Source organism: Megalobrama amblycephala, linkage group LG4 (genome assembly GCF_018812025.1).
Source record: "Megalobrama amblycephala isolate DHTTF-2021 linkage group LG4, ASM1881202v1, whole genome shotgun sequence".
Classification (NCBI taxonomy): domain Eukaryota; kingdom Metazoa; phylum Chordata; class Actinopteri; order Cypriniformes; family Xenocyprididae; genus Megalobrama; species Megalobrama amblycephala.
In genome coordinates, this window is record NC_063047.1 from 20,560,641 (window position 1) to 20,572,856 (window position 12,216).

Consider the following 12,216-nt stretch of genomic DNA (forward strand, 5'->3'; position numbering starts at 1 on the left):
TTTTTTTGGACTGTTATAGCCTATGGCTCTCCTATAATTGTTAACACATTAAAGTTAATAATTCTCCCTGGGAAGTTTCATTTATATAAAATAATGTCTATTAAGTCCTCCTTTACGTTTTTCAGTTTTGAGATCTAAAAATATTTTATGATTCATTGAATGCAATTACTAGAAATAAAAAAAAAGTATAAAAACATTCTGAGAAAAGTAGTCTGTAGAACTTGTTTTACCTGTATGATACAAGAAAATATGTAAATTGAGCTTTTAAAAAAGTCTTCTGAAACTTGCATGCAGAAATAGAAAGATTACTGTTACATGTATCCACAAGTAAAAATGTTCTCATCATGATGTTATTCCAAACTTGTATAACCCTTTTCTTTCATTTAACATGAAATGACAGTCTCAGCCACATTCACTCTCAGTGCATTTTTTCCCATATAGTGAAAGTGAATGGTGACTAAGACTGTCGAAAGAAAGTAAATCATGCAGGTTTGAAACAAATGATCATTATTTACAGTACTCACACTTATGCTGTATAACTTTCTCTGGATACCCTGTAAGCATGAAACCATCCGTTTTCTTCTGAACTTCACCCCTTGGAAGGGTGAACAGAAGCAAAATATTGTCTTCACAACATTTTTACACAATACTTCACAGTATTTGGATGAGGTGAATTTTTTTTCATCAATGATCAGAATGAATAAAGTGCAAGATCTGTTATTTTACTAAGAAACTTAATTTTTTACTGTAGTCTTGTAATGGCAGGCTATGTACACATTGCAGCTACAGTGAATACGGTTGTCACTCTTCTACTGTGTATGCACAGAGTGTACTTACAAGTGAAATCCATATCCTACAGCTGAATTCAACCAATAGTGAGAGCCGAATATAGGCCCAGATGTTAAAGCAGTGCCAAAAGATAATGTGTCTCCAGCTATTATTTTTTACTTTGGTTAAAACTCCAATTGGGATCATTTCTGGCATTCATGTTTCTTGTTTACTGCCAAGTCACCAAAACTTTGCTATAGTTATTACATTGTCAACCATTATGAGTTTGTGTATACCACTGATCTATAATAGAGATATACACCGATCAGGCATAACATTATGACCACTGACAGGTGAAGTGAATAACACTGATCATCTCTGATTATTATATTAGGCAGCAAGTGAACATTTTGTCCTCAAAGTTGATGTGTTAGAAGCAGGAAAAATGAGCAAGCGTAAGGATTTGAGTGAGTTTGACAAGGGCCAGATTGTGATGGCTGGAAGACTGGGTCAGAGCATCTCCAAAACTGCAGCTCTTGTGGGGTGTTCCTGGTCTGCAGTGGTCAGAATCTATCAAAAGTGGTCCAAGGAAGGAACAGTGGTGAACTGGCGACAGGGTCATGGGCAGCCAAGGCTCACTGATGCACGTGGGGAGTGAAGGCTGGCCCATGTGGTCTGATCCAACAGACGAGTTACTGTAGCTCAAATTGCTCAAGAAGTTAAGATATGAAAGATGTCAGAACACTCAGTGCATCACAGTTTGTTGCGTATGGGGCTGCATAGCCGCAGACCAGTCAGGGTGCCCATGCTGACCCCTGTCCACCTCTGAAAGCGCCAACAGTGGGCATGTAAGCATCAGAACTGGACCACAGAGCAATGAAAGAAGGTGGCCTGGTCTGATGAATCACATTTTCTTTGACATCACGTGGATGGCCAGGTGCGTTGCTTACCTGGAGAACACATGGCACCAAGATGCACTATGGGAAGAAAGCAAGCCAGCAGAGACAGTGTGATGCTTTGGGCAGTGTTGTGCTGGGAAACTTTGGGTCCTGCCATTCATGTGGATGTTACTTTGACACATACCACCAACCTAAGCATTGTTGCAGACCATGTACACCATTTCATGGAAACAGTGTTCTCTGGTGGCTGTGGCCTCTTTCTGCAGGATAATACACCCTGCCACAATGCAAAAATGGTTCAGGAACACAACAAAGAGTTTGAGGTGTTGACTTGGCCTCCAAATTCCACAGATCTCAATCCAATCGAGCATCTGTGGGATGTGCTGAACAAACAAGTCCGATCCATGGAGGCCCCACCTCGCAACTTACAGGACTTAAAGGATCTGCTGCTAACATACCTCAACACACCTTCAGGGGTCTAGTGGAGTCCATGTCTCGACGGGTCTGGAAGGTGGTCATAATGTTATGCCTGGTCATTGTGTATATTTGTTTATGTAGATCATTGGTGTACACACAAGGCAGCAATTTAGTTTACTTTTATTAATTTGTGTATTCAAATAGAAATGTCATGATGCTGTATTATATTTTAGATAATATATATACATTAATCAATTTGTATTTTTAACACTGTAGTAAAAAGGATATTATAAAGTGTCATAACAAACAGATGTGTGGTTTTAGAACACTAATCAGACTGCAACACTGTCTCTCACTTGCTTTCTCAATACAGTGGAGTGGTTTACTGGACACCCAAATTTAAACATGCATGTTGCAAGAAGTCTGAAGGATTCATGTTCCACTAGAATGGATCGTTTCTCAGACAAATGAGCGTTCAGCAGTGTTCCTGGAAACATCATCAAACACCTCAGTGCTTTCATCAGAGACTTAATACTGGGCTTTGTTGTAACTGTTAGTGATCAGGACAAACGTGTTTCCAAGCACAATGAATGCCGTCTTGATTAAACACTATGTATTCAACAGCTTTGATCCAATTTAAAAAGTGTGAAACCACCACATTTGTCCATACACACATATATATATATATATTAGGGGTGTGACGAGACGGGTATCTCACGAGACGAGACGAGACTCGAGATTGAGTTCACGAGACGAGACGAGACAAGATTTTTACACACTATTTTTAAGAAATCCTCAATGGCGAAATACATGACTAGAAAAAATATTCTGCAGGTGTATTTGAAATGTTTTAACTAATCATCTCGTAATGAATGTCATTTCAGTTCTACTTTCTTAGTATGAATTATCATATGCAGTAAAAGACAACAATACTCAAGTACTGTAAAAGGTTTTGCCACAAACTCAACTGACTGACTTCTCTTCTGTATTTCAGTCTCTTCAGACCTTACTGTACATGATTTATGAGCTTCTTCAACTTTTGACCTCCTAACTGAACTCCTTTCCACAAACTGATCATAGAAATGAAAACAGTATAAATAAAAATGTTAACACTTTACAATAAGGTCTCATTTATTAACATTAATGTATTAACCAACATCAACTAATAATAAGCAATATATTTGCTACAGTATTTATTAATCTTTGTTTATGTTAGTTAATAAAAATAGTCATTCATTGTTAGTTCATGATAGTTCACAGTGCATTAACTAATGTTAACAAATGAAACCTTATTGTTTGTGCTTAATAAGATTAAGAGAAACTGTTATTTGTTTTTATGGTAACACTTTACAATAAGTGCAACCATAATCGCACTCTCTCAATATTCAAAAGTGCAAATAAGACCAATTGTTTCTTTGATACAGAGCTAAGAGATGGTTACAACTACACTGCCCAGCCTAAAATAGCTTTAATATTGAGAGATATTTGCATTCATCAGGGAGCCGCTTTCAAAATGCGGGTATTGAAATCGCGTTTGAATGTGCGCGCGCGTTTACTTTCACTTTTAGCGATCGCGCGTAACTCTGTAAATATGGAGCGGCGGCAACCGTTATCTAACTGAATTAAATGTTTTTTATTTAAATACAAAGCAAAACTACAGTGGAGGCGTAATGTTAACGTAGAGGTGGCATATTCTTTCCCAATCATCCTAACACTCTGTCATGGCAACAACATCACGAGACTACTTGTCGCCTCGACGAGAAATCTCGTCACATATTAGTCTCGCGAGATCTCGTCACACCCCTAATATATATATATATATATATATATATATATATATATATATATATATATATATATATATATATATATATATATATATATATATATATATATATATACATACACATTTTCTAAAGTCTCTATTTATAACTAAGTTCCTGGCCTACTAGATTTTATACTTTATACATTGGAAGTAAAAATGGAAAAAACTCATTTGACACTGGTGGTGGTAAACAGCAAGTATTTAATTGAAATTAAATTAAAAAGTATGAGTACCATATCTATTGCGTCATAATAACAGGTATAGGGGTTATTTATGGGGGGAGGGGGTTCATGTAATTGTTTTTCAACACAAATATACAATGAACATTCAGCTACCACAGTTTTGCACACTAGATACTGTAGTAATGCAGTCTATCACAAGACCACCAAACAGGGACAATCCATGTGTATTTCATCAGTTGGATCAGTCCTCAACATCCATACATAGAATATAAAAGTCATTCCAGAATCATGGGACATGTTCTCTGTATATCCGCCTAAAACAGTACACAAAACCTTCAGGATCGACTCGTTAGATAATGCCATAAAAATGAGCCAAAGAAAGAAAAAACAAATAAACAATGCCAAAACATGTACAATACACTGACACAGAAAGTCAGTTGTGTTAGACATGCAACAAGTAACCAAACTTGCTGAGAAATTACAAAAAAAAAAAAAAAAATCATAAAAAAAGAAAACTTTATAATTGCATAAATACTTTGTACAGTTCATCTTACTGTAAAGAAATGCACCCGTTCAAAATAATAGCCCACAACTTAAAAAATGCATCTGATAAAACTCCATGTCTTTGTCTCATCTACATGTCAAGGTGCAAAAATAATTTCAGATTGATATAGCCGTTTGATCTTTGAGCTGCTTGTCGACAGCAAAATCCTAACAGCTTTGTGATGTTATGATTGCACACTGAATTACAGTACATTAATACAGAATAATTCAACTATAATGAGTGCATATTAGGCTGTACGGAAATCATATAACAGTGAATAAAACAACTGCAACAATTTTTTCATCTTTTTAAAGTTGTGTCAGACAGTTTAAAGAAAGAAAGAAATTCTCTCTATTAATAAAAGCAGCACTTTTGATAGGTATTGCCCACAGTATCAAAAAAAAAAAAAAAAAAAAAAAAAAAAAAAATCAACAAACAAACAAAAAAGGAACAGATGAAACAACAGACTTTCTCTTTCATAGTCTTGCCTAAGGTACGGAGAAACTAGGCTTCCAGTCCTTCAAAAAGTGTTAAATCCCTTTTTCTTTACACATGATAACTTTCAAGCTACAGTCTTTTATCAAATGTATGTGGAGTGAAAACATCAGTAACTATTGCTTTCATAATCTACAGATGTTTAAACTGGTGCAACATCGCAAATGGTTCAAATTGAGATTAAGAATAAGAAAATAGTGAAAAAGTAAAAAACAAAGCTAGTGTTAGAAAGTAACATTTAAGTCATATTAGTTATGGAGTAACATAAAGAATTGCATTAAGGACTGTCAGAGAAGTCCCACAGTAAAATTTACAGAGGCAAAACAGCCCATATGAAACGTATAGGAACTCTTGACACTTGTTTCATATTATAGTCTATCAACTGACTTTCTGTCTTTGAAACGCATATAAAAAGGTGGTGGAATCATTTAAAGGTTGAATGAATCCTGTCATTTAAGAAAATGATTTAAAGTGGTAAAAATCATCAGTCTTTAATCTAAATTCAACATTTACATACTTTCACTGACCTATACTGTTAAAACACATGATAGTAGTTACAAATCAAGGCAGTTTGGCAACAAAATTTAAACCGAAAAACTCTGTCTATGGCAACTGGCTGATACTGTGGGCAACACTTTAACAGAACATATAAAACAAACAAAGTAATTAAGCATTTGCATAACTAGACAAGCTAGTAATGTCAACCCACAAACATTTATCAACATTCATAGTCCCCAATATTATTCCCGCTGGGATGCTGTGACTTGTGACATTGACTACACACACACACACACACTCACATTTTTGTTCTTTTAAAGCCAAGAGTGATTTTTAACATACTGTAATACTATATTACAAGCAATGTGTTGTTTTCATTTCTTTTTTTTTATCTCTTAATAATGACTTTTTGTTTCACTGTTTCTAGTTAAAAATGCCATTGTAAGTATTTACAATATAAACAAATGTCATCTCGTTTGATCAGGAAGCGTTTTATACGCATTGCTTTTTCTAAAATCTAAACATTGCTGACTGTGGATGGTGCGAATGAGATGACGCAGCATACTGCAAAAGAAAACGCATGAATGGAAAAGTAAACTAACAATCATCTCTCTTTAATGTTCACACTTCTGCGATATATGAAATTATGAGCATTAGAGATCCCATGTTGGTCTACGTCAGTGATTTATCAATGGGATTTTGCACGGGGAGAGGTGAAATGGGTTTTTTGAGGGTGGTTGGCATTTTGAGCTTTGGGCATGTGATGCAGGGTGAGGGTGATCTAGTTTCTTGGGCTTTCTTCAGAGCCCCGCTCATGCTGCAGGTTGTAGTAACAGTTCTGACACACACGCACAGGAGAGGAGATTTTCAGCCGCTTGATCTCTGACTGAAAGCGACTGCACCTGAGGGAACGGGCAACACATTGTGAAACACTGAAAACCAGCCGAAAATGATTTAGTCACTGAAATTATAGTCATATTAATTATCAAGACATTTTAAAGATTACACACAAAACACAACATTTCTAAAACACAAATAACACAAACAACACCAAGTAAAAACCAAACAAAACCAAACCAAACAAAAAACCAAACAAAAAACCCAAACCAAAAACCAAACAAAAGAAAAAACAAAACAAAAAAAAACACCAAGTAAAAAACAAACAAAACCAAACCAAACAAAAAACAAAACCAAAACAACCAAACAAAACCAAAACAAACAAAAACCCAAACAAACAAAAAACAAAAACAAAAAAACAAACAAAAAACCCAAATGAAACCAAACCAAAAAAAACACCCAAACAAAAAAAAGAAACCAAAACCAACAAAAAACCCAAGCCAAACCTAACAAAAAACACCCAAACCAAAAAACAAACAAAAACAAAACAAAATAAAAAACAAAACCCAAACCAAACCTAAAACAAAAAACAAAACCAAACCAAACAAAACCAAAACAAACAAAAACCCAAACAAACAAAAAACAAAAACAAAAAAACAAACAAAAAACCCAAATGAAACCAAACCAAAAAAAACACCCAAACAAAAAAAAGAAACCAAAACCAACAAAAAACCCAAGCCAAACCTAACAAAAAACACCCAAACCAAAAAACAAACAAAAACAAAACAAAATAAAAAACAAAACCCAAACCAAACCTAAAACAAAAAACAAAACCAAACCAAACAAAACCAAAACAAACAAAAACCCAAACCAAACAAAAAATCCAAGCCAAACCAAAAACCAAACAAAACCAAAACAAAAAAACAAACAAAAAACTTAAACCAAACCAAACCAAAGCAAAAAAACAAACAAACAAAAAACCCAAACTAAACCTAACAAAACCAAAAAAAAAAAAAAAAAAAAAAAAAAAAAAAAAAAAAAAAACCCAAACCAAACAAAATAAACAAAGAACAAAACATTTGCCATGGTCTTTTCCCAATTGGTATAAAAAAATATTATAATAAACACTTAAAATTTATTTAGTCCATATATTGTAAATATTATTGTAAATAATCTGTCTTACTTCTGGCAGAAGACCTGGCCACAGTTTCTGCAGTGGTGGCGTCTTTCAGTGAGGGAGAAACGCACGGTGCATCCGGAGCAGCTGTCCACCTGTTCGTCCTTCACCCAGTGATCTGCAGTAGAGCGTCCTGGTTGATCACTGACAGACCAGCTGAACACGCGGCCACGGCCGTCACCTACCAGTATCTTACTGTGGTCCCTGAGTACACAAGAACAGCTTGTTATCAGCTGTTATCTTGTTAAGAGACAATTCATTTGAGACCCTCTGAGCAAACACTGGCATGTCAAAGTTAAATCACATTAGAGACACAGTAGAAAACAGTTTCTCTTTTATCCACATTCCAGCACAAACACAGAGCACCTACTTTGAAATGGCAAGGGAGGTGATTTCCGCAGGATGAGCATTGTCCTTGCGGTCAAACGCTGTGTGCATGGTGAGTTTGCTCCGGAACACCAGCTGTCTCTCCCATCTGTAGCCTGTTCAGGAGACAAAGCGAACAGTAAAGAACATGCCAGTTGCTCACATAAAAAAAAAACAAAAAAAAACACTATCATAAGAATCTTCCAACACAAGATAACAGCACTTGTATGCAGATGCTAGTGCTAAACTGAGTTAATAGCCACACTTCTAAAACCTATGAATTTAAATACATTTTGGTTACATAGATTTAATTCATTTAAGGATTTACTCACTTTATCTCACTTTGGTTTACATCAAAAATTTTCAAGTAAATTATGATGTCAATGTCATAATTTGAAATAAAAAATAAAATAAAATAATGAAATCTATTAAATTAGTTTTAAATGAGCAATAAATTAAATATATATATTTAATTATTTTTAGTTATATTTTTTCATTTATTTATAAAAGCATTTTTGTTTATTTAAAATTATATGGGAAAAAAACCCCATCACGACACAGCTGATTTTAATCTACTGCACCTGGTTTTAGTTTGTTGTAGGACCGAGCCTCCATTGTACTGGGCTGAAGAGGCTGTGGCACTGGCCCATGTGAGGGTGCTGAGTGCGGTTGGGAATGTGGCTGCGAGGAAATTCCTGGTCTAATCTGGCCCTCCGAGTAGTTTACAAAAACAAAGCCGTCCTTCTCGTCAATGCTGAGTGTGTCCGACCAGCGGCGGGAGTCATCAGAGCCACTGTCCACAGACCAGGAGGCTCCGTTGCGAGGTTTGGGTCTGTGGACGGTACTGCTGGGCTGACTGTTTGAGGTCCGAGGCTTGGGGTCCTGACTGAGGCTGGCTTCCTCGCCCTCAGACTCACTGCTGTCATCGTCTGGAGCATCACGACCCTCTGGAAAAACAAGATTTGACTTTATTTCATCTGAAAAGATCCAATAAAAGTCAAAATAAATTCCTATAATGCATAAGACAAGCTAAAACTGCTAATAAATTTAATGTATTACTTATTTTATTTAATACTTTCATATCATCTTTGCAATATTACAGCATAAATGCCATTTAAAAGATGCAATGGGGGGATGTTTTACCAATTTCTCCACAACAGTCTGGCACTTCGGGGGGCTCTACAGGGTCTGGAGCAGGGGTTTCTGGGACTTGCAAGAACTCAGTTCTCCAGAACTACAACATAAAGTCACTTGTCAAGAACTGTTATCTGTTGAACACATTTAAAGACACAGAATGAAAAGAAAGAATGTAAATTTAGGTGAAGGCTGTTACCCTGACAACTCCATCAGAGTGTCCTGTAACGATAACATTCTGTGTGTCCCACTCGTTCATCTCTGACACGCAGCAGCAGAGGATTTGTTGGCTGCGGCCAGTGAAGGTGTTGGCGCTGGCGATGGGGCTTCCATTAATGCTCCACACATGGATGTAGGTGCCAGCACAGGACACGATATCACCCTATACCCAGACAGAGTCAGAACCAAATCACAGAATACTTCAGTTACTTCTGAGGCATCATTTTATTATGAAGCATCATAAAAAGCAAGAAATTAAATCGGTAAGCTTTTTTAAAATAATAACGTAACAGCGTCTCAATTGATAAATAGAAATTTGCATTACAATTTCTGAGAACTTGATGTACAGATCAAATTAACTTCATACCAAAAAATATTTGATGAGTTGGCAATCAATTTTAATTATGAATTAATTCTGAATTTTATTGCCCCAATAAAATTTAAAAATGCAAATAATTTCTTTATAAAAGCACTTTTTTAATGTATTTTGATGACGACAACAAATTAACTTGATACCAAAAAATTGATAAGTTGGTAATAATTTTTAATTCTGTATCAGCTAATAATAACAATAGTAATAATAAAAAATATATATATTTATATGCATTGTTTTATGATTTATTATTAAAATATAATTTAGTAATAAATTATTTTATTGTCCCAATAAACCATAAAAATGCAAAGACATTTGCTTATTAAATGGTTAAACTAAAAGGATTTTAAATGTAGTTTAAACAATATTTGTGACTTTTAGCAGAAAGCATTATTGTGGGCTCACAGTAAGCTCGTTGATGCAGAGTGCTGAGACTGGAGCCCGGTGGCCCCTTAGCTGGGTGACGAAAGACAGCTTATTCAGGTCCCAAATGATACACGTACGGTCCCGAGAGCCACTCACGACAATGTGGTAAGCTGATGACGCTGTGAGACATGTAACTGCATCTGTGTGGCCCAGGAGAGCCTGGAAACATACATACATATATTAAATCAACATACAAAACATAAGTAGGTTTAGCAAAAGAGTCTAAAGGAAAATATATTATTTGGTTTTGAATCCCCAAAAATGTGAGTAAAAAGAATCAAACAAGCACAGCATTAAATCAAATACAAAACAAAAGCTATCATGAGCTAATAAAGGTTACCTGTTTGAGTGTGAGGGTCTTGGCTTTCTCTTTGAAGGTCCCGGTCTCCCAAACACAGATGGCTGTGCTGAATCCTCCAGTAATGACCAGTTTGGGATTGGGGCAGATAGAACATAAGATCTGCCCCCACTCAGACAGACACTCATATACTATCCCTGCCTATGAGACGGACACAACACACAAACAAGAGACAAATGAGAAAACTATATATACAGAATAAACCAACAACACAAGCTTAAAAAAAAAAAAAAAAACACCCCCACACACAACAACTAGTGGCCACTACTACACAGTGAAATACAAATCATCTGAACAGCATTGAGAAGAATGTTTCCACATCTACATTTTATATCCCTACAGAAATGATTTTAGAAGATAAAATAGAAAGAAAATACTGCAAAAAATTTCAAAAGCTTCTGTTAACTCAAAGAAACTCTCGGAAATTGTATATAAATGCTGCTACTCAACAAAATACAGAAAATATTTACTTTACCATTTAAGTCTGAGGTCAGTAAGACTTTTTTTAAAGTAAATAAAACTTTTATTCAGCAAGGTTACATCAAATTGATCAAAATAAAGACAAAAATAGACAAAAGAAAAAAGACAAAAAATATTTCAACCAAATTATGGATTTAAATTTTATATTCATCAATATTTCTATAAAATATTAAGCAGCACAACTGCTTTCAACATTGATAATAAGAAATGTTTCCACCAAATCAGCATATTAGAACGATTTCTGAAGAATCATGTGACACTTAATATTTCAATATTACAGTTTTTATCAAATAAATGCAGGCTTGGAGAAACAAAATTGACCCCAATTATTAACTCTAGTTAATATAAAAGTAAACCTAACATTTTTGTAAGACACATTTTATGAATATGCAAAGCTTTGTAGATGCTCTTGTCCCAAATGCATTTTACGATCTGACAGCCATTCACAACAGCTGCTGAAAGCACTGCAAGTAAACAGAAAAACTTGTATGTTGCAAATGACCTTGTCAGACTCATAGTTGGAGAGGCGGCAGCTGAGGTCCGCGTAGCCCCAAGCAAAGGTTTTATTCCAGGCAGGAGGAACCAACACCTTGTTCTGCTCAACAGCCAGAATGCCCTTGTCAGTGCACACGATCTGACCCACTGGCTCTTTTAGCTCTGTAAGTGACAAATGACACACACACAGAGCTCATTTAAATTCTCTTCACTATATGGCCAGAACTGTTAACAATGTTGAAAATAAATAAGTTTTAAAATAAAAAATGGGTAAAAAAATATATATATATATATATTATAGTTATTAAATGAAGTAGATGACATTTATATATTTTAGGTGATTCATATTTTATATTTTAGGTGATTATATATTTTAGGTGATTTGGGCTGTTTGGATGAATGCTACTGTACAGCTCCATCCATTCTGCATTACCTTTGACAGGGGTGAGTGAGGGCCGCAAGTTGTCCAGATGATGGAAGAAGGTCTTGTCTAAGGTGGAGTTGATTGTTACAGGCACGCCAGGTACCTCTCCGTTTGACTTACTACGGACCCGCTTTGGAGGATGGGGCTTCTTAAACAGCTAAAAGAAAAGAAACACAGAGGTTAAACTGGATACCGAATAAAACAGACACCAGGATATACTGTACAGTGGTACCAAAAGGTATATGGACACCTTAGTCACACATAATGTATGAATTGAATTACATTAAATACAAAATATC

At 35.4% G+C, this 12,216-nt stretch overlaps 1 protein-coding gene across 5 annotated transcripts in view; it reads right to left on the reverse strand.

The window, feature by feature from the left end:
• Positions 1-4,090: 4,090 nt before the first annotated feature.
• The window catches only part of wdfy3 (WD repeat and FYVE domain containing 3), a 99,952-nt gene continuing 91,826 nt past the window's right edge, over positions 4,091-12,216 (reverse strand). For all 5 annotated transcript variants that reach the window (XM_048188196.1, XM_048188194.1, XM_048188193.1 and 2 more), the window contains 10 exons: positions 11,927-12,074; positions 11,501-11,655; positions 10,501-10,659; positions 10,140-10,319; positions 9,342-9,524; positions 9,152-9,242; positions 8,590-8,955; positions 8,013-8,124; positions 7,649-7,846; positions 4,091-6,530 (listed from right to left, as the gene is read on the reverse strand). In XM_048188196.1, coding sequence (XP_048044153.1) covers positions 6,410-6,530; positions 7,649-7,846; positions 8,013-8,124; positions 8,590-8,955; positions 9,152-9,242; positions 9,342-9,524; positions 10,140-10,319; positions 10,501-10,659; positions 11,501-11,655; positions 11,927-12,074 — 1,713 coding nt within the window. In that variant the 3' untranslated portion in view covers positions 4,091-6,409. The remainder of the gene's footprint in view (positions 6,531-7,648; positions 7,847-8,012; positions 8,125-8,589; positions 8,956-9,151; positions 9,243-9,341; positions 9,525-10,139; positions 10,320-10,500; positions 10,660-11,500; positions 11,656-11,926; positions 12,075-12,216) is intronic.